General features: G+C 43.5%; 2 protein-coding genes across 15 annotated transcripts in view; one reads left to right on the top strand and one right to left on the bottom strand.

Annotated features, from left to right (window-relative positions):
- Nucleotides 1-24,779, bottom strand: part of SLC31A2 (solute carrier family 31 member 2) — a 537,879-nt gene that overhangs the window by 178,290 nt on the left and 334,810 nt on the right. The gene's annotated exons all lie outside the window — the stretch shown is intronic.
- The window catches only part of CACNA1B (calcium voltage-gated channel subunit alpha1 B), a 345,062-nt gene that overhangs the window by 267,400 nt on the left and 52,883 nt on the right, over nucleotides 1-24,779 (top strand). For 7 of the 14 annotated variants that reach the window (XM_081179591.1, XM_081179589.1, XM_081179587.1 and 4 more), the window contains 8 exons: nucleotides 3,603-3,614; nucleotides 7,567-7,663; nucleotides 8,630-8,790; nucleotides 10,952-11,089; nucleotides 11,261-11,462; nucleotides 12,129-12,293; nucleotides 13,847-13,957; nucleotides 15,443-15,526. In XM_081179591.1, coding sequence (XP_081035717.1) covers nucleotides 3,603-3,614; nucleotides 7,567-7,663; nucleotides 8,630-8,790; nucleotides 10,952-11,089; nucleotides 11,261-11,462; nucleotides 12,129-12,293; nucleotides 13,847-13,957; nucleotides 15,443-15,526 — 970 coding nt within the window. The remainder of the gene's footprint in view (nucleotides 1-3,602; nucleotides 3,615-7,566; nucleotides 7,664-8,629; nucleotides 8,791-10,951; nucleotides 11,090-11,260; nucleotides 11,463-12,128; nucleotides 12,294-13,846; nucleotides 13,958-15,442; nucleotides 15,527-24,779) is intronic. The other 7 variants (XM_081179581.1, XM_081179579.1, XM_081179580.1 and 4 more) reach the window with 1 other exon arrangement.

Below are 24,779 nucleotides of genomic sequence, written 5' to 3'. Positions count from 1 at the left end.
CAAAACACTAGTAAAGAAGGTAATAATTCCTTGACCTCCATGACTCTGTAAATGCTGCCCTTTGGTGTGTGTGTAGGGAATGTGGCTATCCTTCCGAATTTCAACTTCTGTTAGCCTCATCCAGCATGGGGTGGGATTTATGTATATCTGTATTTATTTATTAAAATATTTATATCCCGCTTTTCTTCCAAGGAACTCAAGGTGCCCTGCATGTTTCCCCCTCTCCTTATTTTATTCTCACACTAACCCTGTGAGGTAGATTACATTGAGAGATTATGCCTGGCCTTAGGTGAGTTTCATGTGTGAAGGGGGATTTGAACCTTGGTTTCCCAAGTCTTAGTCTGACACTCAGATCACTTCACCATACTGGCTCTGAATGATGACGCGAGTTGTGATCAGACATGTTGGGTGCTCCAGTCTTAGTGCGACATGCTCTCTCTCTATATATATACCTTCCTCTCTTCTCCTCCCACAACGCCGAGAGGAGGACTTCAGAAGCTTCCAGTTTTAGTTAACCACAGTGTCTCGTTTCCATCAAACCAGAGATCATGGTTCATGCTCACCATGGTTCATTTAAACAAGCCAGCTTCGTGACCCATGGTTTGTGATGAAACAAACCACTCTTAGTGTTTGGGCAAAATGGAGTGCTGTGGTTCAGTGAAATAAAAAGAAAAGATTCCAAAGTTTTCCTCTCTGCCATGCAGGAGGAAGAGAGGGGAGGTACATGGCAGCTTGTAAATTTAATTATTTACAATAGGCCAAATATTGAATGTTTTGTTCTTGCAAAGTGTTACACAACTCCTGCTTCCTATCTCATATCAAGATAGCTGGAACGGCAGCTGAAGAAAAGAGGCATATTAACCTGACTCAAGTGGAGGCTGCTTGAATCAGGGCAAAAGCCAGCCTCAGTCTGCTTTCTTATTTATAAGTGGTCAAGGGGGTGGTAGTGCTTGTCTGTTTCTCCCTCCTCCTCCTTAGTCTCACTCTTGCCTTTGTCAGAATCAAGAGCAGTCAAGGATGCTCGCCTCTATCTTTCCCCATCTCACTCCATTCTGTGTTTGTGTCTTAATAGATCAATGACATATACTTGCTGTTCAAGTGCACTGCATTCTGTTTTCTCCAGTCTGGGCCGCAAGAAAACACTTTTGTGGTATTTGTGATTATACTGCTACTAGTAATATTGTAGCAATGTTCTCCTGTTTAGTAATATACTTTCGACGCTGTAGAGCTTTCAGAGTAAAGATTTTCCAAATGCTGATCAATATTTCATCCGCAATGGTGAAAATGGAGGAGAAGGTTATCTTGACATTCTGTTAACAGCATCAAATTGAGCAACCTTACCATACAAATCAATGCCTTTTGCTGGGAAGAAAGACCAATGATGTTCAGTGGTGCTTACCATTAAATCTGCAGGTGTTGGGGACCCATTCTGGATGGGAACCTCATCATGGAGAGCTTGAGCCTTTGTCTCCTGCTGTGGTCCTGATCTGTATTGGGATGGGGGAGGGCATGCCTGTTGTTTATATTGGGTTAAAGTTCCCACTGAAGGGAATAGATTTTATCTCCCAGAAATGCAAATAGGTATAGAACCCCCAATAGGGATTGGGACCCCAACACATAGGGGACTTTTGTCCTTCCTGCTCCCATTTACCAGATGCCTGATTCATATCAGGTTCTTATGATGGCAGTTTCCATTTTGAAAGCTGCTCATGGAATAGCTTAACTGCATACACGACATAACGTCTAGGTTGGTCCCAAGACTCCAGGTCTGCCTGTTTGCATTTATAATTGTATTTTGGAAAGGAAATTACTTCTCCATTTTCAAGTGTCTGTATCCCAGAAATCATACTTTCTTCTCTGATGGCTTTTTACACACAGGTCCAACTTACCAAATGTAAAGCAATTCCTGGAAACTGTTCCTTAGGCGAGTGTTCACATAACAAATTCCTAATTTCAGTTGATTCCTATGGGAACTTAATCTGATCCAGGATTTGCCCGATCTCTCCACCCCATCTCTCCATGGTTTCTTCCTGAAATGGCTGGAGCCAACCAGCAAAAGAGAGACAAAGGAAAAACTGATTTGTCCCATCTCTCCTGCTCTCTAATTTTCCCCATCTTGCTTTCTCCCTCTCTCCCTGCATGGTTTTTGCCCCAAAATGGCTACCACTGACCAGGAAAGCGCAAAAAAGTAATGAAATGTGCAGATCCCAGCTGCTCAGATATCTGAATCTATGGAGTATAGCGAGCTTTGGGCATAATTATCTACCTTCATATAAGTGCATTGCAAGCAGGCAGCTAGTGGAACGTGTGTGTATGTGTGAAGGTGGGTGGAGCTGATTTCCTAACTAGGGGTGGAAGAGATATTCAGTGCAGTTCACATTTCAAGACGAGCCTACCTAATTCAGACTTCTCATATGAATCAAAACATAGCCCCTCTTCAACATGCACACTTCTCTGAATTTAGTGTTTGAAAATGCTCATGCCAGGGTAAAGTTTGCATAGCAATGTATTAGTGGAAAATGCATGATAATAGGGTGCTCATGGGGAATCCTTGACCTGCTTTATGTTGCTGAACTACACCCTCCCATTATCCCTGGCCATTGGTTGTGCTTGCTAGGGCTGATGGGAATTGTAGTCCTGCAACATCTGGAGGGCTGAAGGTTCTGCACCCTTGTAATAGGGGCAATTGCTTGTATAACTGCGTATATCTTTAAAAGGCACTTGTGAAAAGGTATCCTTCAAAAGAAATGCATACTAAAATGGTGGTGAATTTTCATGAGGACTTAAAAAAGAAAAGCGAACTTATGTGGAACTAAAATTATGATTAGAAAATTAGAAAAATAAGAAACTTGACAAAAATTGATGTTAACAGTGAAAACCAAAACTGCCTCACTCTCATATAGTTTATCCTTTGCCTGCTGTTCCGTGGCTTGAACCAGAAGTGATGAGCTGCAATTGATGGATGAGGAAATGAGAGGAGAGGCTAACTCCAGTGGGATACCTGCTAACATAAAACCTACAATCAGTGCATAGTATTATTATTGCTGACATTTTGTTTAACCCAACCTTCCTCAAAGGTGCTCAAGGTAGTGTATGTGGTTGGGGAAATCTCCCCTTTAGCTGCAAAGCAACCTTGTGAGGTAAGTTAAGCTGTGAAAAAACAATTGGCTCAAAATCACCTGATAAATTTCACAGCCTGAAGAGACATTTGCATCTGGGGCTCCTCAGCCCTAGTCCAACCTGGGGCCTGTCAGTTCTTGTTGGACACAAACTCCCATCTACCCCAGTCAGTATGGCCCATGGCCAGAGTGGATGGGAGGTCAGGAGTAATGGGAGCTGGATGATCTGGAAGGCCACTTTGACTGAAAAGGACTTTCCATCCATGCCACTAAACTGAAAATATGTCTTTGGCCACCTAGGCAAGCACATGGTTGTTTCACTTTCCTGTTTGCTTTGTGAAAATGGAGAGGGTGGAGGTCCGATTTCCTTGGTGTTACCTTCTGTGTCATTGCTTTGGAGTTGTTGCATAGATGTGTGTTTCTTCCCCACCACTGACACTCTGCTCTTTCTTTCTCTTCTTCTCGCTGGGATCTTCTCTGTAGGAGTTTCATGGGGTAATGCATTACTGTTGTCCCTTGCCAGCTTGTTGATTGCCTGCACATTCACACAGCCACACCCTCCCGGCAATCTGTGTCATGCTGATTCCATCACTGCCTGTCATTTTTCTCAGTATCTGGTGACATTGCCTTTCCTCAGCTAATGGGCTCATGTTTTGCCCATGTTAGCTTTCAGCTGGGTTTATGCTATTGCAGCCATGCCCTCTGTGCTGCCCTGGAGCTTAGCTGTTCTGGGAGCCGTCCACTTCAATGACTGCAGTGCCTTTAAAATCAAGCCTAGAATTGCAACAGGACCAAAATTGGATTGTTAATTGGGCCTGGACATTATGCCAGTTGTATTATGCAAATGCTATACTTGCCACAATGGCTCCCAGGATCTTTCCCAGTGCTAGCTTTAACCTACAAATCAACCTGAAGAGTTGGCTTTAATCTTTGGAGTCATAAAAACTTATCTGAAAGATGACACCCCCCAAAGGCTCTCTTTAGAGGCTGTGATCCAGGTGTCCTAAGTGATCCTAAGTGAAGTGAGGTACATGGTCACCAAGCCTAGAGCTCTTCAGATAATGGCTCCTTTGCTGTTGTTATTAACAGTACTGCTATTTAATTTGTACACCACTTAATGTCAAAATAGGCTTCTAAGCAGTTCACAGGTAGACTCAAGCATTAAAATCCATTAAAATCCAAACATTCATAAAACATAGAATACAGCAATCTCATCAACGCAATATGGAAGTCAAAAGAGGAGACTCAGGTAAAGAGAGGGAAGGTACATCGTCCCCAGAGATCCTCACCAGCCACCTGATTTTTGCAGTTTATTTTTTAGCATAAGGTAGAGACCTTCCTATTCACCAAGGTTTTTTTTAAGCTATGATTTTAATGTGGGTCATTTTATCTTGCCTCCCTCTATTGGAACAAAAGAGGTTTTGCATATGAGGTTTTGTATAGGTATGTGTATTATAAGTTGCTACAGATAAGTCTGTTTTCTATTTAACTCCTGGGTATGAATATCCCTAGACAAGGTGTGGAGGACCTTTGGCCCTCCAGATGTTGCTCAGCTATGATACCCATCAGCCCCACTAAAGGCCAGTTATAGTGGGAGTTGGGTTTCAGGAACATCTGAAGAACCAGAGATGTCCCACACCTGCCCTGGATGAAATTGCCTCCTTTTAAGAGGCCAAACTACTTGGTCTCCTCTGTCTGTCTGGAGAATGAATTGATTGTACGTCATCAAAAAATGACAACAAGCAAACTGGCTTTTTGCCAGTTAATAAATTCACTCTAGCCATAGTAAGACTTAGCTTCAGCTGAAGACTACCTTCAGACTGGAGATTCTGGTGGGAGAGATTCTATTCAGTTTGCATTTAAACCCCAAACTACCTAATTCACAATTTACAGAACGATACGCAAAATGAATCAGCCAGCCTTCAAAATTAGAACTTTGCAAAACTTTGCAGTGCAGATCTCTAACTAGGTAAAGTGTGCAAAAATGCACATAACGGTAAAGTGTGCATATGATGTGCAAAAATGCACTATATCAGGAAAAACTGCTTTGTAAAAACATGCATATTAGGAAGAATTGCATACAGAAGTGTATATATTTAGATAAATGCTCACTAAAATACTGATGAATTTTCTGAACGACTTAAAAAAAATTGCATACATGTTGAAACTTGGAGAAATGACCTAGATTGGAAAAATGTGAAAGTGAGAGAAACCAAACTTGACAGAGCCTCCCATTCTTACCTCCACTGCTTCTTAACAAAGAGCCCTTCTGAATGACTTCATTTACTTTTCCCAAGCAGATTGACCTGTCTCACTACTTTAATATAGGAGTGGGGGACCTTTTCCCTCCCATTCCAGATGCTGATATGGAGGCAAAGAGACCTTTGCCTTAAAAATGAACTTTGCACGCTTGAGAAGAAAGAAATGCCACCAACCTCTGTTGGCTATAACTCCACCATTACCACCACCACCACCTCTCCAAACCCACACATGTGCATGAACAGTTCAGAGGTTACCACCGCTTATCACTACAGGCATGTAATATGTGTGCATATATTACATGGCTTGGCATGGTTTGAGTGGCATGCCGTCTTAAGAGGAAACTAGGCAGGGCCCATGAGATGGAAAAGCAAGCAAACCAATGGAGTCTTTCAGACTGAGGGACATGTGTCTTCTTTGGTTCACCATCATGATCTTCTTTCTCTCTCTCATAAGACACTTATGAGCCTTCATGTGTTGTTGGACCAACTCTTGCTAGTCTTAACCAGCATGGTCAATAAATAGGAATAATGGAGTCCCAGAACATCTAGGTGGCCACAGGCTCCCTAGTCTAGGGAGGCGTTTCCTTGTGATGCATCCTTCAGGGTAGCTGTATGTCACCAAAAGGTTTTCCCTGTGAGGGGTAATATATTTATAGCAGTGGGTGAGGAACCTCAAGCCTGTGAGCTGGATTTGGCCTGCAAGGCTGTTTTCCAAAGACCCTGCCCATCTGTCCTACACCTGCCATGTAGAAACATGGCTGGACTGGGTGCTTACAACGCTGATCCCTGGAGAAAGCAAGACTGAACCCCTGATATATCAGATGATGCATGTGGAGTTCAGTCCTGCTTGGTCACAATCTCCCCACAATCTCTCCTCATTGGCAGGTAGGCAAGACCACCCGCCTGGGAATCACCTGCCATCATTATGCCAGTTGACTGACAGGTGGGTGGTCCTTGCCCACCTACCCAAGTTGTCCCAGGGGGTGGGGGAGATGAAGATCTGGCACACTGGGCCAAAAAGATTCCCCACCCCAATTGAAAGGGAAAGGTTAGATCTGATTCCACCGCCACCCTCCTTCCATTAAGAATCTTAGGCAGTGGTGCAGATGGGTAATTTTAGACTCAGGGTTTAATGGTCCTACACCTCCACCACTCTACAGATGGTAATGTATGTAACTTAACAATGCAAACTGCTGAGTTTGTGTACCTTCCTGCTCATCCTGCTGATGGTGGCCATGGGCGTCTGCCCTGAAGTCCTGCTCTGATGGTGACACGGATAACAACTCTGCTGACTCCCTCCCTTTGAAAATAGATTTTCCTCCTCCCCTACATTTTGTGAAAGGGTCTTCATCAAATGCCTGGGCATGGTTGACAAACGTAGGCTGTTACACATTTTAATAGCCTGGAGTATGAGAGAGTGGGCATAAATAGGGGAATTTTTAATCTCAGCAAACATCTCAATATAAGAGGTATGCTTCTTAAAGTGATTTGGTTCACTGGATTAATTTTAATAAAATAAAATTTAATCTCAAATTATTTTTAGGTACTTATTGCCTAAGTACTTGTCAATCATCCCAGTGCCTTTGCATTCATTGGCTGAAAGATTAGGAGGTGGGAGCAACTGGGTGGAATGTCTGGTTGCATGTATTTCCTTGGAGTTTCTGTATAGTGGGGACTTTCTGGGGTGGGGGTAATGAAAAAAGCTGAAAATTCAAATATAAGGCTGGAATATATTGGGGGCAGTTGAGTTGGGGCAGAAGTCCCCAGCAGGAGCTCCCATAACCATATCTTCATATGTTGTGCCCTCTGTTTCTTGTTCAACCTTGCAGAAAAGAAAATTTACCTGCATTTTGCTATGTTGTTATGCCACACCAAAAGAGATTGAGCCAAGTTCAGGGGGGAGGGGAGGGTTTAGTCTGCAATCTAACCCCACTTGCCTGCAGGTAAGTCCCATTGGATTCAACAGGATTTATGCCTGAGTAGACACAGTTAGGATTGCACTGTTGGGCTGAAAACCCCACTTACACACAAATAAGCCCCATTGAATACAGTAGGACTCACTTCTGAGTGGACCTGGTTAGGTTTGCAGCAATGTCCAGCCTGGGGTGAGGATTTTCCAGGCTTTTGCCTGAATCTTGCAAGAATCAAAGGTCTTCATTTGTCCTTTGTGTGCTCTTGCCTTGCAGAGGGAACAAAGGCAAAGATATAAACACCATCAAGTCCCTGAGAGTTCTGAGAGTCCTTCGGCCTCTGAAGACCATCAAACGTTTGCCAAAGCTGAAGGTATGATGTAATCCTCAACCCATCTGCCCTGGCAGATGAGGTAGTGCATAATCTCATTTCTGAGTATGCATGTGGGGGGTGGAATTTGATTTGGTTCACATTTCAAGGCAAACTGACCTAATTTGCCATTTTCCAAAACAATTCAAGGACCAAAACACACTTCAAAATTGGACAAATTTTGCGCTGCAGTTCTTCAGCTACAGACAAAAATTAGGGAAAATAATGTGGACAAAATATTGGTGGAAAGTATGCATGAAAATGCACATATTAGTGAAGGGACATTCAAAAGTGAACATGTTATGGGAAAATGTAAATATTGGGCAAACTGGTATACAAAAATGTGCCTACTGAGAAAAAAAACCACACTAAAATGCTGATGAATTTTCATGAAGACTTTTTTTTTTTTGAAAGCTGATGAGGAGCTGCTCTTAAGATAGGTAAAGTGAGAAATGAAGAGAAATGAAAACTGATAGATTTGCCTATCTCTGTTCTTCATATCCATCCATGATTACCTTGGCCTCTCCAATTGCTGCTGCTTCCTCCCTCTCTACTGATTTGTTACCCTTGACCCCTGCTGCCAGTCCCTTCTTCCACTTTCTCCCTTGCTATTCCTTATCCCTGGACCTGCCTCTGCAGTCACCTGTGCCATATCTCTTCATATCCACTGAATCCTACTTCACAGACAGAAGGAGCTTTCCCCATTGCAGAGGGCAGGATCCAAGCCAATCTGGCTTTATAAGAATACTCTGCCGACTTCTCTGCCAACTTTAAACACCTGCTGAAAACTTTTCTATTCCACCAGGCCTATGCAGGCAATTAAGAATACATCTTTCCAAAATGGCTAATTGCTGTCCGTTTTTAATGGTTTTTATTGTATGGTTTTATGTTTTTATTGCTGTAAATTGCTTTGATTTATACTTCACCATGGATTCTGTTTCTGAATCCCCCTCCCCCTCTTATATGCAGGCAGTCTTTGACTGCGTGGTGAATTCTCTGAAGAATGTCCTCAACATCCTCATTGTCTACATGCTCTTCATGTTCATCTTTGCAGTCATAGCAGTGCAGCTTTTCAAAGGGCGATTCTTCTACTGCACGGACGAGTCCAAGGAGCTGGAAAAAGACTGCAGGTGCCCAGATCAAACAGATAAATATGTTTTGATGCACAGTATGACCTGATTGAAAAGACCTGAGCTAAGCTTTGGCTGGAGGGATGGGGCATCTCCTTTGCTGTGTCCTTCCTTGTGACTGGTGTGTGAGAAGCTCAGGGACCTGGTCACTAGAAGGTGGTCAAGTGCCTTTTCATAGAATCTTGTAATTGTTGAGTTGGAAGGGTCCTAAGGGTAATCTAGTCCTGTTACAAATTCTAGTGTTTCTCTCTTGCAATGCAGGAATTTAGAGCTTGAGAGCAGCTCCAGTGTGAAGGGTTGGGATGGTTGGGCTCCTGCTGAGGTCCTGTGCCCCTGCAAGAGCAGTGAACTCAGGAAGCATAGGTAGCTTGTACAGTCAGACCACTGGGTCTATCTAGCTCAGTTTCTCTACACTGACTGGCAGAAACTTTCCAGGATTTGGAGCAGAGGGTCTCAGGCAGAGATGCCAGGACTTGAACTTGGGACCATACGCATGCATAGCCCATGCTCAATCACTGAGCTATGGCTCTTACCCCAGAGCTTGAAGTGAACTAGTTCAGATTAATGAAGTTCAGTGAACTAATGCCAAAAACTCTAAACTACAGCCAAAAGTACTCATAACTGCTGGGTGAACTGAACGTGGATTAACTTTTGGAGAATTTGAATGATTTCTAGTTCATCTTCATGTTTGTTCTCTTACATGTGTTTTTCTCCTCCTCATAAATGCCTTTGAACTTGAAAATAATAATGGTTGGGGAAATAAACAATTTATGTTCCATCCTGTATGTGTGTTTTGATGTTTTCTTACTCCTGCTTTTATACTTCAGCACAGCAGTTTGTAATATTCTGAATGCCGTGGGCGGGGGGAGAGATTTCCCCAATGGCCATTTGGTTGAACTATGAACTAAATGTGAACTGGTTTGGTTTGTAAAAGGACAAATATGAACTGGAATTAGATCCTTGGGAGACAAGTTGAACTTGAACTTGAACTAGTTCTTCTAAGGTCTGAGCAAGAGGTGCAGTGACAAGGGCCTCCTGGATCTCCTGCATCTCTTTACTATTTGCAGACCACCGGCCTCTCCCTCATGCCCAGAGGGAGTGAACAAGCAGATAACAACAACTGTAGTGGTGAGCAGGAAGAGGAGAAGTAGCTGCCATTGCCTACTTGCTCATTGGTTCCATGGGTGGCAAGCAGACAATGATTCAGAAGCATACCACCCACCAACTGTGGAGATAGAATGTAGCAATCAGGGTCAATGGCTATTAACCCTGATGCCTATATTCTATCCCCACTATCAGAAGCAGTATGCTTCTGGTGACCAGTTGATAGAAACCTCAGGAGGAGAGAGGGCTTTTTTTGCTCAAGTCCTACTTGAATGATGGAAGATTTAGGACAAACAAAACAAGGTACTTCTTCAGGCAATGTAGAGTTAGACTATGGAACTCGCTCCCACATACTTTAGTGATGGCCATCAACTTGGATGGCTTTAAAGGACAAATTCATGGAGGATCTTTATTAATGGCTACTACCTGTGTTCTGCCTTCACAGTCAAAGGCAGTATTCTGAAGAAGAGTTGCTGGAGCAGAGAGCACTGCTTACAGGCTTTCCATAGGCTTCTGGTTGGCCATTGTGGGAACAGGATGTTGGGCTAGATGGGCCACTGGCCTGATCCAGCAGGCTCATCTCCTTCTATTCCTAACACAAACACCCCATTCAGAAGTTATCACCCACATGTCGACCAATGCATGAATGAGACCATGCCTCCAGCCTTGACCACATGGGGTGATGAGCTTGGCATCCACACATATATAGCATGAGCATCTGCAAGAATAGAGCCCTTGTTTATGCAAAAAAAAATCCACACAATCTGGAGCAATCAGGTTTCCAGATCATACTGAAGCCTTTGAATATGCAGTTGCAAACAGGATTCTGCCATATACAGAGTCAATCTTTGATGCTATATAGCTTAGCATTTGTCCACACTGACAATGCTAAACTTACATTCTGAGGAAGAAAAAGAGCAGTAAATAATTACAATGGTAGTTAATGGAGGCAGCATATTTGAGGGATGGTGACCCATGGAGGGTGTCAGCACCGATCATAAATGAGGCCTAGCGCCACATTCTCCTGTTTTGATTCTGTGTCCCATCTTCCTTCCAGGGGCCAGTATCTGGATTATGCAAAAGATGATGTGCAAGCTCAGCCCAGGCAATGGAAGAAGTACGAATTCCACTATGACAATGTCCTCTGGGCTCTGTTGACACTCTTCACTGTCTCCACAGGAGAGGGGTGGCCAACGTAAGTTTGTATGGCACGTTAGTGCCTTGTGGTGGGGTGGGGGATGGGGTGGGGTGGGGTTCAGACAAGAGTATTTCCCAAGCCCTGGGTCCTTCTGCATGCAAAGTAGATGCAGAGTTACAGCCATTCATCCAAATTTCTGCCTGCTCCTTCTCTGCCTCCTTCTCACAGTGTTTTAAAGCATTCTGTTGATGCAACGTATGAGAACCAAGGCCCAAGCCCTGGGTACCGGATGGAGATGTCCATCTTCTATGTGGTGTATTTTGTCGTCTTCCCCTTTTTCTTCGTGAACATCTTTGTGGCTTTGATCATCATCACCTTCCAGGAGCAGGGTGACAAAGTGATGTCTGAATGCAGCCTTGAGAAAAATGAGGTACTCTCTCAGGATACCAGATGGAGAAAGGCTCTTTTTCATATTTGCAGGGTTAGCTAAGCATCCAGCCCTGAGGGATTTTTGCCTCCCTGACAAAATTAGATATCTCAACATCAATTTGCAAATCAAAGTATTTCCATTATATGCCAGGACATCTGCTGTTTAACCCATCCCATTGTGCTAACATTGGAAGCTGTCTGATACAGAGTCAGACCAATGGTCCACCTTGCTTGGCACTGTCCACACCGGCTGGCAAGGTTTCAGACAGGGAGTCTCTCCCAGCCCTACTGGGAGCATGCAAAGCAGATGCTCTTACCACTGAACTATGACCCTTCCCCTAATAAGAAGTGTCCGTATAAGTCAGACACTTTAAACAGGTAGCTCAGTACAGTCTGCCTTGACAGGCACATGACTCTCCAGAATTTCAGGCAGAGTTTTCTCTCAGCCCTACCTGGAAATGCCAGGGATTGAACCTAGGACCTTCTGCATGCAAAGCATATGCTCTACCACTGAGCTATGGCCCTTCCTCATAGCTTACTCCTGGCTAAGCATGTAAAAGAGCCAACTGTGGATCTGGAAGCTTTTCCTTAACTCTGGATGCAGGTGAAAACTGTGAGCAGATCTTTTCCTCAATTGATTTCCCCCACTCTCTTCCTTTTGTTGTAGAGGGCCTGTATAGACTTTGCCATAAGTGCCAAACCCCTGACCCGCTACATGCCTCAAAACAAGCAGTCGTTCCAGTACAAGATGTGGAAGTTTGTGGTGTCTCCTCCTTTCGAGTATTTCATCATGGTCATGATCGCACTCAACACCATTGTGCTGATGATGAAGGTTGCTGATTTCCTTGCCTTTTTTTTTTTAAGAAGGGGGCAGGGGAGCTAGCAGTTCTCGTGAGAGTGTGCTAATTCAATGAGTACTTAGTGAAATGGGTTATCAACTGCTACTGTCCTTGATGGTCATTTTCTCCCTCCACTGTTGGAGGCCATAAGCTTCTGAATACCAACTCCTGCAACCTGCAGGAGGCAAGAGTGATGTTGCACTCAGGTCCTGCTTTCAAATTTCCTATATGCATCTGGTTGGCCACTGTAAGAACAGGATGCTGGACCTGGATTGGACACTAGCCTGATCCAGTAGGCTCGTCATATGTTCTTAATGCAGGGGCAGGGAACCTCTGACCAGCCAAGTGTTGTTTGACTAACTCTCATCAACCCCTGCCACAATGACCAATGATTAAGGGTGATGGAAGTTGTAGTTCCACAACATCTGGAGGGCCACATTTTTCCACATCCCTGCTATGATGGAAACAAAGGCAATACATCTCCTGGCTCCTGCATGAACATTAACAAACTTCAACAATAAAGAATAAGTAGGAGGGTGTTTCTTGCTGCTGTGAGTAAGTGACTTATGAGTTCCTTGTCATGTGCATTGTTATCCTGCAAGATATTTAATAAGGCTGATTCTGGAGTTACTTCTACTACCTGTTTTGATACTTTGGAGATTTTTCTGCATCACTGATATCCAAAAGGATTGCACTTTGGGGCACTCCCAGCACAAGTGGAGGTATGTGCCTATGGAGGTGCAGCCTCTCCAGCATTTAGATGAGGTTTCTGGGTATATTAGTGAAAACTCCCTTGGTGTTAGGTAGCATCGTAGATGAGTTTCAGAGTGTTCTCTCTTTTTTGACTGAGATGAATTTAAATGGTTGTTTAGACCACGTTTTTGACCACTGGGTAGAGTTTATTTCGTATCCTATGATGTGTTCTCATTGATTTTTAATTTTGGTGTCTTGGAGTAATATTTTATATATTGTAGATACCAGACACTGGAAAGACCTATCAGGAGTGAACATAGACCACTGGTACCAAAATGCATGGGAAACTGCCCTACTAGAAAAGTTAGCCAGAAAACTTAAATTAGCACAAGGACACGGGGGGAAAAGGATGCCTTTACCCCAGTGTGGTTCCGCTTTATCATATACACAGCACAACAGGTCAATGACCTATCCCCGCTGCAACAGCATACAAATCAATATATATACAAAGGACGTATCCACGTCATGCTGACACAAACCTCTACATTAACACTAGGCAATAGAACGAAAGAACAACCCCCATCACTCTTCCCTCTTTACCCCCAGTTGTACTCTTCTCCACTTATTTGTCTATTTTGTAACACAACAAAATCATTAATAACAACTATTTTTTTTTAAAAAAAAAGAATAACGAGGATGAAACTAAACTTTAAAAAACCCTTTACAGAAGAGTTTGAGAATAATAGGATTGTATGGTTGGGGCCGTAAAGGCCATCTAGTCCAACACCCTGCAATGCATGAGTGATTGCAACCCATGTTTTCCAGTAACCTGTTTTCTTTCTCTTTGATTTAGTTCTATGGTGCCCCACAGCCATATGAAGATATGCTGAAATGCCTCAACATTGTGTTTACATCCATGTTTTCTCTGGAGTGTGTGCTGAAGATCATTGCCTTTGGCGCCCTGGTATGAGCTGGCTTTTTTCATTGTCCTCTCTCATCCAGCACCAGAAATGCTCCTGAAATTCCACTTCTTCATATTTCTTCCTGGGTTTTTGCTGTTCCCAATGAATCTGGTTTTGTTTCAAAAGTGTACCATTCTGTTTTGTTTTATTGCTGAATTTTGTCAAGCAGGAGTGGGGGAAATCTGTGGCCTTTCCAAAGTCATTGCCTCACAATGGCTATGTTCTGCCTCCACTACTGGAAGCCTGGAGGCTGCTCCATTACGTCTCTTGATCAGTGGAGGCTGCTGCGTTAGGGTGAATGGGACACTGCCCCACCAACCTCATTCTGTTCCCAACCAGTCTCCATCTGCCTGGCTCCTTACTTAAAACCAGTGCAAGAGAGTCGCACTGCCTGTTAGCAATGAGGATGGCAATGGGGAGGAAACTAGAATTAGTTGGCCTCTGAATACAAGTTGACAGGAATCGCAGGTGCTCAGGTTCTCCTTGAGGGCTTCCCATTGGAGCAGCTAGTTGACCCCTGCGAGAAGACGATGCTAGTTTGGATGGGCTGTTCTTATGTTCTGCTCCTTCCCTAGTCAGGACCATAGAGCAAACTAAGAAGGATGCCTCCCCTTCTCTGCATCCAGCATCAAAATTTAGGTTCCAACCTCTTAGCAGATGGCGTAAAATATCGTATTTTTCGCACCTAGTTTTTAGGGGGGGGGGAATAAAGAAAAAAATATTTTCCCCCCCAGCCGCAGGGCCAGCCCCCAGAACAGGCTGCTATCCGCAAGCCTTCGGAGCCCGGGCTGCGCTCCCCGGGCTTCAGGCTTCAGGCTGCTATCCCGCCGTGCTCAGAAGGCTTGCGGATAGCTGCCTGAAGCCTGGAGAGCGAGAGGGGGCGGTGCACACCGCCCCCTCTCGCTCTCCAGGCTTCAGCAAAAGCATGCATTCACTCCATAGGACACACACACATTTCCCCTTCATTTTTGGAGGGGAAAAGGTGTGTCCTATAGAACGAAAAATACAGTATTTTGTAGGCTTGTAGCATTTGTAGCTTTATGAGGCTGCTGCAATTCTGCAATTCATTTTAGAGACCCTCCTAGCTAAATTGCAATTCAGGGGTGGTGTAACATAGGAAACTCACTCTTCCCATCAAACTGCATGGTGCACACAACAAATTATTGAGGTCTGTAGTTTCCAGAGAAATGACTTAGATCAGCCATCACTAACCTGGTGCTTTCCAGATGTCGTTCAACTTCTACTTAATCTGTCCCAGCTAGCACAGCTGATGGTCAGGGATTATGGGAGTTGTAGTCCCCCAACATCTGAAAGGCATCAGATTGGAGAGAACTGACTTAGGATGCAAGCCTACCCATGTCTACTAAGATGTAACTCCCATTGAATTAAATGGGGTTTGCTGTCAGGTAAGTGGGGTGAGGATTGCAGCCTAGTATGCAGTTTAAACTTCTGAGTAATGCTGCTTGTTGTTGCTTTTGATCTTACAGAATTATTTTCGTGATGCCTGGAACATCTTTGATTTTGTCACAGTCTTGGGAAGTATTACTGATATTTTAGTAACAGAGATTGCGGTGAGTACAGACTGTGCAAACTTTCTTTCTTTAGCCAACAAAATGGTGTAAGGGGGCGGGAATGCAGGCCAAATGATCTTCTCCTCAGTCTGTTGGCAGGTCACTATGAAATGATGTCTGTCAGAAGACTGGGAGAAATGATAGAAGGAACCTGAGCTGCAAAGCCAACATTCAACAATTGCAATGTAAATTTAGGATAAATATTAAGAGCTTTTGAATAAACTACCTAAGGGGGGATTTATTTACTCCTGGTGTAAATGGTATATAATGTGAGATGGTTACTAGAGTAAGTAAACAGGAGCAGCTTATGGAATCACATGCCCTCTTCCCCTTCCTCTCACCCTCTCTCCTCTCACATGCAGGGGATTCTCCCATGCTTCTTAACCATGGCTAGATGTTATGTCCCATAATTAGTATTGGTTTTGTATTAACCATGGTTAAAGTCAACTTCTCCTCTCTCCTGTGCAAAGGCCTCCAGAGAATGGGATTCCCCTTTGCAGGATCACCTAATTTCCAGGACCATGAGGATTCCACCAGAGTGACCACGGTGTCTTGTCTCAAACTGCCTGGTTCCCTCCTCCAACCATAGTAAAGGGGTTTGGTTCAGGAATTTGTCTGCAAAGGGGGGGGGTTGTCTGCAGTAGAGGAGAGTCTGGGGCACAGGGTCTGTTTGTAATTTCCCAACGTGGTCCCAGTTTCTTAGTGCTAACTTAAGGGTCTGTGTTACATACTTACATTTGCACTGACCTTCATTTTTTTATTATTAAGAAAATAATGCACTTCTGTCACTTAGCAGAGGGATTTGGATGGAAAGAGGACTGGGTCTATTCTGTGATTCCATACAAAATTAAGCCTAAGTATGGAATTTGGTATTTGGGTGTATAGGCCAATACTGTGGGTTGTATCCAATGTAGTCTTACACAGAAAATTGATGGTCATGACTAACTTAAGTTTGTTCACTTCAGTAGGTCTACACTGAGTAGAACTTAATTGGATACAATCCACTGGGAATTGCACTGTTTTGTTTTCTATGCTCCCCCCCCCCAAATGTTTCTCGTCCTCAAGAAAATGAAGATAAGTTTGAACAATATTTCAGGAAACTAGGAGGAGTGCTGTGCTAGTAGAGTTCCTAGTGGTCAGGGTATAGAGTTAGTTCCTTTCAAAGCACTTTCCCAATCCCTCTGATGGACCAGGAACCCAATTTCAAATGCATTTAATTTGCATAATTTATGCTGGAAGGTGCCATAGCTGCATTAAACAGTCCCCAGCATCTTCTCTGAAGTCAATGCCATTTTGTAAACCCTTCCCAAATAGTTCAGGTCATCCTTTCCAAAAGCTGTTACCCACCCAGAAGTTGGCCATGCAGGTTGGGCTAGATGGGAGTTGGGGATCAACAGCCTCTTAGAGGTCTGTGATTGGTAAAGGCTCAGCTGTTGCTGGACTCCATCTCCCACCAACCCTGACTGTTGGGTGGCTGATGGGAGATGGAATCCAACAACAGATGGAGGGGCACAGGTTCCTCACCCCTCATATTTGCTTCCTTCTTGACCGTGTCCTTCTGCTTTGTTAGGTTAGGAACAATTGGTTTTGTGCTCGTCTTTGATATATGTATGTTTTTATTTCAATTGCTCTTTCTTAACTTCTTTCTCCTGTCTATGGCAGTGGATTTTTTGGTCATTCCCCAGCAGGTCCTGCAATCCCAGATCCTTCTCCTAAATTGCACACAGAATCAGAGGGCCTGACAATAACAATGTGATGAGCAATCTTGTCTCTGTTTTTTTAAATAAATAAATAAAATTCCAGATGCAGAGGAGAATAATCATCAGCACCACAGCACACGAAGAGAGAAGATTTTAGCATTCCTTTCCCAGCTGAGTTCTTGGTGAACACACACCCTAGTAATTAGCACCGGTGGCACCAATAGGAGGGGCTTTCCCCCTCTTTCCATACTAATTACTACATAGTAAATTATCTTTTTACCAATCAGTATTCATTGAGATTTTTATTGATGTTTCATTGCTGCTCTATATTTTGTGTAGTGTAAAAAATTCGTTACATTTTTACGAAAGGCATTTTTATAAGCATTTAAATGGAGGACAGAGTCTTTACTGAGACATCGGCTGGGAAGAGGCTGAAAACTCTTCTTTGAAAAGAAACATTCATAACAAAGAAAAAGAATAAAGAGTGGCTATTGTAACACAGGGTAGTTAGACCCTGGGAGAATGGATGGGGTGGGAAACAAAGAGATCTTGACTGAATTGTAGACAGTGCTGGCTTTAGGACTGGCAGCAGTTATGGGGACTCCAGCAGAGCACTTTCAATGTGCTCCCTTAATCTGCAATAGGAAGTTGACTGTTGCAAACTGAAGCATCCTCAGCCTTCTTAGGCATCCCTTGCACTGTGATAGAGCCAGAAGCAGCTCACTGTATGGAGAAGTGCAACTCTATGCCAGCTTCCCAGCAGATGGGTCGCTGTTGCTTACTGGTGAGTGAGAGGGGCAAGGCAGCAGGAAGATTCATACAGGGAAAATGCACCAGCAGCAGTGCCAGATTGACTTCACCAGTGCATTTGCACCATGCTGATCTGCCTGCCGCCTTGCTCCTCTCCCTACCAGTAACCACCTGCCAGGAAGCTAGCATTGCAGCTCTGACCCACCCAGCAAACCACTTTGGGGAGCTATGTACCCTCTGCTAGTCTTGGAAGCCACATCCTTTTCCCCCTTTGGAGCTGGCCATCCAGCCAAGAAATCATTGGTTGTATAGATGTATAGGAGTGAAATAATACTTTTGTAAACCCTCCAACAGCGTTATCCCAGGCAGTACTGTGTATATTTTGAATTGGTTTGGTCACTGGTACAATGATGTATTTTTCAACCATTTGTGGTTTGAATTTATTGAATTTTACTGTCAACATACCAGTAATTTATATTCTTTTACTGTCAACATGTCTTTTATGAAACTATGTCTCTGAACAGTGAAGGAAGGTAGGAGGTATTTGTGTATGCAGCCATTCCCACCTCCTCTGCTCTCTCCCAGTTGCTCTGTGCAAGCTCAGCAATTTTGGAATGTTTGGACCCCATTTTTATGATGTCTCCATTCAGGAATTTTACACAGAGCTGAGCTAAAATTTCTCAGTAAACAGAATTGCTGAAATTTACTGTCTCTTTTGCACACATCCCCCTCATGCGTAGAAAATGTGGTCCACTTTGCAGGATTTATCTGAATATTCTCCACTGTTTTGTGTGGCCACCACACACATACCACACATTATCTTGCAGCAACAGAAGATTTTGGGCAGCACAAAGGATTCAAAATGGCAGCCAACATAAAATAGCCACTTGCCAAGACCTTAGGAAAATATAAGGAAGTTGTGCTATTTTCACTGACAATAGTAAACCCCACCCCACAAAAAAACAAACTGTTGGTGAAATTCAGTGAAATGAAATTAAAATGGAACAGGGCTTTTTGGAGGGAGAAAAGGAATTCTGTCTGAGACCCTAGAAAGCCACTACCATTCAAAGTAGACAAATATTGAGATAGTTGAAAAACATGATTTGCCCTAGAAGAAGGCAGTTTCCTATGGTCAAAGCAAGACAAATGGAAGATTGTCTTGATTGAATACCTCAGTGTTAGAGCATAGGAGTGGTCCCTTTCTGAAATCCTGGTGAGCTGTGACCAGTAAACCTAGACAAAACTGAGCTTGATGGACCTATGGGTTGCAGCCAACTAAGTTTTACTCAGCGTGGGTCTGTTACTGTACTTAAGTTAGCCATTCCTAAAAATTTCAGTTGGTCATCTCTAAGTAGAGTTAACATTGGATACCCTGTGTTCTCACATATAGGAAGGGGAATCTTGGGAGATAATCTGGGCATGACCTTAGTTTGACCACACAGCTCACTGCTATGTGGACAGGGCCACTTCTGAGAAGAATCGCACACTTCAGGGAGCTCAGCTTGTATTCCAGGGCAGCTATCCAAGAGCTAGTACCTTCATCCAAGAATACCAGCTTACCTGGTCATCCACTGCCCTTTTTTCCCTAGGAGTGGCTCAGCAACCAGCAGATGTGCCAAGGCATAAAGATAAAAGGAGAAAAAAATGTGTTGATAAATTTGTTTTTCTTTTAGCATCATTATTGTGTCATTTGTAATTTCCTCTGTGAGTGCTTTGAATTATGTTTCTTTCTTTCTTTCTTTCTTTCTTCTGTCTATATCTCTCTATCTCTATCTATCTATCTATCTATCTATCTATCTATCTATCTATCTATCATCTATCTATCTATCTATCATCTATCTATCTATCTATCTATCTATCTATCTATCATCTATCTATCTATCTATCTATCTATCTATCTATCTATCATCTATCTATCTATCTATCTATCTATCTATCTATCTATCTATCTATCATCTATCTATCTATCTCTGCAGGCAAATAAAAGGGAGGTATGTCTGTTTCCCTGCCAGCACTCACTTCAAACTGATTTACAGGGAAGACTTTTAAATTTAACTTTGATGACTGCAAAGGATCAAATTGATTTACACCACTAACTGCTTTTTGGGCAGGATTCAATTGCATTTCACAGGGCAAATTTTAATGTAGAAAGTGTTGGACTCCAACTCCCATCAGCACCAGCCAGCATAGCCAATATTGAGGGATGGTGGGAGTTGTAGTCCCAACAACATTTGGAGGAACCGTGCTGAGACAGGCTAATGTAGGCTCTGGTGTGTGACTCCAATGGGAGTAAAAGAACATATTCATGACAAGTGTTTCTTCTAACAATTAGTCGTAGCTATGTTTGATTAGCATGTAAGCATGCATGTTTAGCATGGGGAAAGAGAAGACTGAGAGGTCATCTTTAAATACCTGAAGGGCTGTCACATAGTAGATGGAGCAAGCTGCTCCAGAATACTACTTAAACCAGGAGATTCTGATTGTTAGGAAGAAGTTTCTGAGAGTAAGAGCTGTTTGACAGTACAACAGACTACCTCCTAAGGTGGTGGGCTCAACTCTACTGGAGGTTTTTAAAAAGAGATTGGATAGCCTTCTGTCAGTGCTCCTTTAGCTGTGATTTCTGCATTGCAGAGGATTGCACTAGTTGACCTATGGAAATCCCTTCCAACTGTACAATTCCATGTTTGTCTCAGAGTTTCTTTCAGTGTCCTCAGAAAGCTACCAATAGAATAAAAAAGAATAATCAATAAACAATGGGGAAAAACCCTGCAATTGTTGATGGCCCTCCTTGCCTCTTAGCCCAAGCAAGCACCATATAAAAAGGGCATTTGAGAAACTGCAGAGTCTCAGGGCACAGTGATTGGTGCACATGGTGTGCACCTACAACTTAATCAAACTATCCTGTAGGATGGCATTGTGTTGACTGCATATCCCATTGGCTTTCCCACCACATGTGTAAGTGTAAATGGGCACACACTAGGTGCTGCCAGCTACCAGTTCATTGAGTATTCCTCCTGATTTGTTTGCAGCAAGATTACACCATGTTAGCTTTTTTAAATTGAATGTCTAATCTGAATTGTTTGTGGGGCGATTATATGGTGTTGCATTGGAGCCGGGGTTGGCAACGTGCGGCCCATGGGCCAGATTAGGCCCACAAATACTGTTTTACTGGCCCACAGGCCACCCCCAAACTGAGCTGCCCGCTCAGCTAGTCCCCCGCACACTGCACTAAAGCAGCACAGCGCAGGGACTCACAGAATGGCACCGGAAATCGCATATGCACATGTGCAGATACCAGAAATTGCGTCTGTGCATGCCCAGACACTGAAAATTGCTTCTGCATGGGTACAATTTTTGGCATCTGGGCATGAGCAGAAGCGATTTCCAGTAATGTCGACATGCGCAGACACGATTTCCGGTGTCACATTGTGCCAGTCCAGCCCACACATGATCTCCGCGGGAGTGATCTGGCCCATGGCCGGTAAGCCTTGCCGACCCTCACATTAGAGCAAGCATTATACTTTCCAGTGCATTTTCCTGTCACCTTCCTTATCATGAAAGGTTCATGGGGGTGGAGATCAGGCTTGCTGTGCAAGAACTCCTAATCAGCTAGAACTGAGCAACATGAATCTGACATGTGATTGGATCCTGTTCCAAAATAGTGACAGCTGGGAAGCGTCCACAGTGGTGTGAACTGGCCATTAGCCACATAAGGAAACTTGGAAACATTTGTGACAGGATCTCTCTGAATGCAAATTATGAAACTGGCATCTCTCTCTTTGCCTGTGAATAATAACAATATTAAAAGGACACCCCAAAAAGGTGTTTGTTAAGTGTGTGTTAATTTGCATTATGGTACAAAATGCAAATGGTTTGATTGCACTGTGTTTCCTTGCAGGCCTTTATTGTTCTTAGAAAAGTAACTTTTTTAAAATAAGCACCTTCACTCCCCTTTCCCGTACAAAGTTTATGCTTTTGTTCCCAATGACTCATTTTCTCTTTTGTTTTTCTGTTTCTGTTTTATTTCTCCCTTCCCTTCCTGCTGAATCACGCCATCCAATCAACAACATACAATGCGAAAAACCCATGTCTCCGTCTGTATGTTGCCTGCCCTGCCGCTCAAAACCAAAAAAACCCCAAAAAATATTATCTAAATTCAAAAACTTGTAAATAACCTTGCAAAATATTCATCCATGAAAACATCAAATATAGGACACGGTTGGTTGCATTGAATTTCTTCTAAAACAAAATATTTAAATTTCTTGCTTTTTTATTTTTCCTTAATATTTGTTTCGCTTTCACTTTCCTTGTTTGTGAGATTTCTGATTGCACTGGTGATGGGGAAATAAAGCTTCCCTGTCTGTCTAGCTGCATTGTGGGTCGTGACTGGGCTTTGCTTTGTACCATCATCTTTCTATTGGCTACTTGGTAATTGGATAGAATCTGCCATTTTGCCAGTAGCCATTTTACTCTTTCTTCATTCCTTGTCTTCATATAACTGATGAGAGGGGGAACTCGCATCTGCATTGTAAATTAACAACATTATTATGCTTTGCTTGCTGCATTCACTGCCTTGTCTTTTCTGAGGTCCGGTTTTAAAAGGCTAGTTCTGGTGTTAAACGTTTTATATTTGAATTGCATTAATTGTTTCTTTCTATGCACACATAGAAATCACTGGGCTTCAGACAGCCATGGTTAACGTGGATCCATTGGTTTCAATGGGTCTGTTCTGATTTATTGAAACTGACAACGTGGAAATTGCTGGGTACTTATAAGACTCAGAACACAGGCCCACAACACATTTCCATAACATATGCATATGCTAATGTATATGCATAGATGCAAATTTCAGCTGATTTTCAGAGAGCAGTGGAAACCCTCCCCCCCAACTCTGACTGAGCTATGGTGTGCCAACAAGATTTTCTGGGCCCTTTACCCCAACTGCTATCTATTTGCAAGAAATGTTAATAGTCTACATATGAAAACTTAAAAGTTTATTTGCCTCCATTTAAATTATAAATTGGGACACGGGTGGCACTGTGGGTTAAACCACAGAGCCTAGGACTTGCCGATCAGAAGCTCAGTGGTTTGAATCCCTGTGACGGGGTGAGCTCCCATTGCTTGGTCCCTGCTCCTGCCAACCTAGCAGTTTGAAAGCACGTCAAAGTGCAAGTAGATAAATAGGTACCGCTCCAGCGGGAAGGTAAACGCCGTTTCCATGCGCTGCTCTGGTTTGCCAAAGTGGCTTAGTCATGCTAGCCACATGACCCGGAAGCTGTACGCCAGCTCCCTCAGTCAGTAAAGCGAGATGAGCGCCGCAACCCCAGAGTCGGTCACGACTGGGCCTAATGGTCAGGGGTCCCTTTACCTTTACCTAAATTATAAATTTAAATTATAAGATTCAGGGGCGAACGAAAACGTCATGACACCCGGGGCGGGGCATTGCTACGTAGGGCACATGTGTGGCATCACTACGTATGACGCATGTGCCGTACGTAGCGACGCTGCACATGCGCTGTACATAGCGGTTTGCCTCCAGTGGCGGGATCCTCTTCTCGTGGTTGCAGCCACGAACGGAGGATACTCCACATGCAGCTGCAGCGGTGTGATGGCTGCTCATGCCACCGCGAGCCCCCGTGGGGTGCCTTCTTGTCACCCCCCCCCCAGACACAGCACCCGGGGTGCAACCCCCCCACCCCCCGTTGCGATGCCACTGCTGGGGTTTGACTGCACTTTACAGATTTTTGAGCATGTGCCTTGAACACCCTCTCTAGTCCCTGCTGGGGTTTGACTGCACTTTACAGATTTTTGAGCAAGTGCCTTGAACTTCTAGTCCCTTCTCTCTTCTCTCCAGCACATGCTCACCCAATTCACTATTCCAAGGCTTTTACTCAGATCCAGATCCAACAGATCTAGTATCATTCCAAGTATCATTCTTCCCACTTCCTCCTTCATACCTAAGTGTATTTCAGGGGAGGAAAAAGGTAACCATCCTTGCCATGTCATGACCAAGAGGGCTCTGGAGGGGCTCAGACACTTCATGGGTGCCATGGGAATCTTCCCAAGAACATATCTTCACTCACAGGCATCACGCTGACAATCTCTGCTCTAATCAAAGCTTTTTTAAAGAAAAGTTTTTTAAAAGGTAGTGAAGGAATAGGCAATCCGAGACCAGGCATATGAGTCCTGGATCTTGAGCCACTCTTGACTGACATTATAGTCAATATTGTTGGAAACTAGAAATACAGATGTATTGAGTTACCTCTCTCTGTGCATGCTGACTGCCTAGACTTATTGGGCAGGAGTTGGTTCTGCTGGCTGTTTCTGTTGCTTGAGCCACTGAGTTCTCTGCAAACTGATGCTGAGAATGTTCCCGTGAGAGCTTTGTAAATGCTGATAAACTCTAATTTTCCAGGGCTGCTATTTATCCCCAGTTTTTGATGTAGTCTTCAACAGCAGACAACAGTTTATGGAAAGGAGCTGAATATGTGGAACAAACAGCAGGTTTGGGAGTGCAGCTGCCACAAATCCCCAAGTCCAACAGAACCCCAAGTAGAGAAATTATCTTGCACTGGCTGCCCTAACAATTTAACATGATGTGGACATTTCACCCGCTTCACATACACTTACTCAACAGTCTAGCATCCTGGCCACATATTGGTCTTTAATTTGATAGCTGAGAATTTAAGTTTGCTAATTGATTTGTCGCAAAGAAGATATTCTTCCTCTAGCTCACTTTTAGTCTCAGAAGCTGGAGCTCACATTTAAAGAAAGTAGGGGAGTGTCTTTGAAAAAATTATGAA

This window comes from Podarcis bocagei (genome assembly GCF_964188305.1).
Source record: "Podarcis bocagei genome assembly, chromosome: Z".
Classification (NCBI taxonomy): Eukaryota; Metazoa; Chordata; class Lepidosauria; order Squamata; family Lacertidae; genus Podarcis; species Podarcis bocagei.
The sequence above is the reverse complement of the archived record's forward strand: the minus strand, read 5'-3'. Positions and strand labels throughout refer to the sequence as shown.